We start from the raw sequence: 2500 nt of genomic DNA on the forward strand, positions 1-2500 counted from the left end.
TCTGCCCTGCCTTACGCATGATGACAAACCTCTGGGTTTTTTTTTACTTCACTTTTCTCCTGTAAAAAAAACAAAGCCACTGAATCAGGAAGGATGCAACCAGGAAATGCAACAATTTAGCTAGAATGTAATAATCCTGAGTGTTTTTTTAGCTGCTGCTGCTTTCCTGCTGCTTTCCTGGTGGTCCCAGCAAATGGAAAGACTCCAAAATAACAACAAGGATGTTCTTAAAGCAGACGATAATTATTCGAGTCACCGCCAGAAATAATATCATTTCTTTAAATAACTGTAGCAACATATTTTTTGTTTAGAGCTCAAACAAAGCAGCTAAAAGACACAATGGAGACTTGGGGGGGGGGGGAGAGCGAGTGTGTTAAGATGAAGAAAAACAACAAGATAAAAAGTAATAACGGATTAAAAGTTCTCCATCTCTGTATCCGATAGAAACCTGTAAGAAATCCATCACATCAACAGAAGCGAAACACCCGTTACCGTGACGACAGGGATTATTTTACCCGTTACAGCAAAACATCGGGGATGTTTTATTTCTCTTAAACCTCAGCGACGAAACAGTTTAAACCTGCGATTTGCCTTTCGGTCACATCTACTGTCGGAGCTGTAGCTATGGAAACCCTTCTGACCAATCAGAACGGAGAAGAGCTTTGCCTCCAGACTCTTATCTGAGGTGTGGATCCTCTGCGTTCGGTCTTGAATGTAAAGGGTGTCAACAATTTCTGCCAGCATCATCTAGGACATTCTTGAAAATGAACAATGAGAGGAAATGCCACAGCGTCTGGCGTGATGTCCGAGGGCCTGGAGCGACCGGATAAGCCCCGCCCATCTGTCCGGTTCCTGCTTAAATGTCATAAGCTGATGATTCTGATCTGTGAACAGTTCTCTTTCGGCCTATAGGCCCATCGATATGATGACACTGATGATGATGATGATGATGATGATGATGATGATGATGATGATGATGATGAAGACGATTTATGGCATTTGGGTAGAAAACATCCTGAATTGTGCAGACGAGCAGAAAGAAGTCCAGTGGTTTGGGCATTTAAAGCATAATGAACGCCGGGGTCCAGACGAACGTCTCTGTGGTCTCTGGAGATCTCCTCACTGCTCAGCCGCAGAGATGACAACGGAGTGAGGACGAGACAGAAGCCAACCGTTAGGAATCACACACACACACACACACACACACACACACACACGAATAAAGAGCTACGAGTCAGAGATAAGTCACTTCAGTGTGGGTGATTAGAACCCACACGATATCGTGTGAATCAGCTGCAAACAAACAAACGATTCATTCCTTTTACACTTCTGCAGTCTTCCAACTTCCAGCTCCAGCTCCACCGTCATGAAGAGAAGCTGCAGCTTTACCTCTGACGCTGGAGACTCCTTCAGTAATGTTAATGGTTTAAGGTTCAAAAAATACGAAGTAATAAAGTATCCATCTGTATTAATAGCCTCTAAAATGGGTTATGGAAAACTTTGAGGGACAGAGTCATTATTTTATTTGTAGATTTGAGAAATTTCTGATTTGTAGGTGATGGAAACACAAGGGGAACACATGAGGAACACATGAGGAACACAAGAGGAACACAAGAGGAACACATGAGGGACAAAAGAGGAACACATGAGGAACACATGAGGAACATAAGAGAAACACAAGAGGAACACATGAGGAACACAAGAGGAACACACAAGGAACACATGAGGGACAAAAGAGGAACACAAGAGGACACAAGAGGAACACATGAGGAACACATGAGGAACATAAGAGAAACACAAGAGGAACACAAGAGGAACACATGAGGAACACAAGAGGAACACAAGAGGAACACACTAGGAATACAAGAGGAACAAAAGTGGAACACAAGAGGAACACACAAGGAACACAAGAGGAACACACAAGGAACACAAGAGGAACACACAAGGAATACAAGAGGAACAAAAGTGGAACACAAGAGGAACACAAGAGGAACACACAAGGAACACAAGAGGAACACAAGAGGAACACACAAGGAACACATGAGGGACAAAAGAGGAACACAAGAGGAACACATGAGGAACACATGAGGAACACAAGAGAAACACAAGAGGAACACAAGAGGAACACAAGAGGAACACAACAGGAACACAAGAGGAACACAAGAGGAACACATGAAAAACACAAGAGGAACACAAGAGGAACACACTAGGAATACAAGAGGAACAAAAGTGGAACACAAGAGGAACACACAAGGAACACAAGAGGAACACACAAGGAACACAAGAGGAACACAAGAGGAACACACAAGGAACACAAGAGGAACACATGAAAAACACAAGAGGAACACAAGAGGAACACACTAGGAATACAAGAGGAACAAAAGTGGAACACAAGAGGAACACACAAGGAACACAAGAGGAACACACAAGGAACACAAGAGGAACACAAGAGGAACACAAGAGGAACACAAGAGGAACACAACAGGAACACATGAGGAAC

At 43.2% G+C, this 2500-nt stretch overlaps 1 protein-coding gene across 6 annotated transcripts in view; it reads right to left on the minus strand.

Annotated features, from left to right (window-relative positions):
• The window catches only part of tanc1a (tetratricopeptide repeat, ankyrin repeat and coiled-coil containing 1a), a 69019-nt gene that overhangs the window by 59995 nt on the left and 6524 nt on the right, over positions 1–2500 (minus strand). For all 6 annotated transcript variants that reach the window (XR_007140570.1, XM_047813629.1, XM_047813627.1 and 3 more), the window contains exon 2: positions 1–59. This exon is cut by the window's left edge and continues 45 nt beyond it. Coding sequence is in view for 5 of the 6 variants with exons in the window: in XM_047813629.1 (XP_047669585.1) it covers positions 1–19 (19 nt within the window). In the remaining variant the exon portion in view is untranslated. The remainder of the gene's footprint in view (positions 60–2500) is intronic.

The sequence above is a fragment of the Tachysurus fulvidraco genome, chromosome 5 (assembly GCF_022655615.1).
Source record: "Tachysurus fulvidraco isolate hzauxx_2018 chromosome 5, HZAU_PFXX_2.0, whole genome shotgun sequence".
Lineage (NCBI taxonomy): Eukaryota > Metazoa > Chordata > Actinopteri > Siluriformes > Bagridae > Tachysurus > Tachysurus fulvidraco.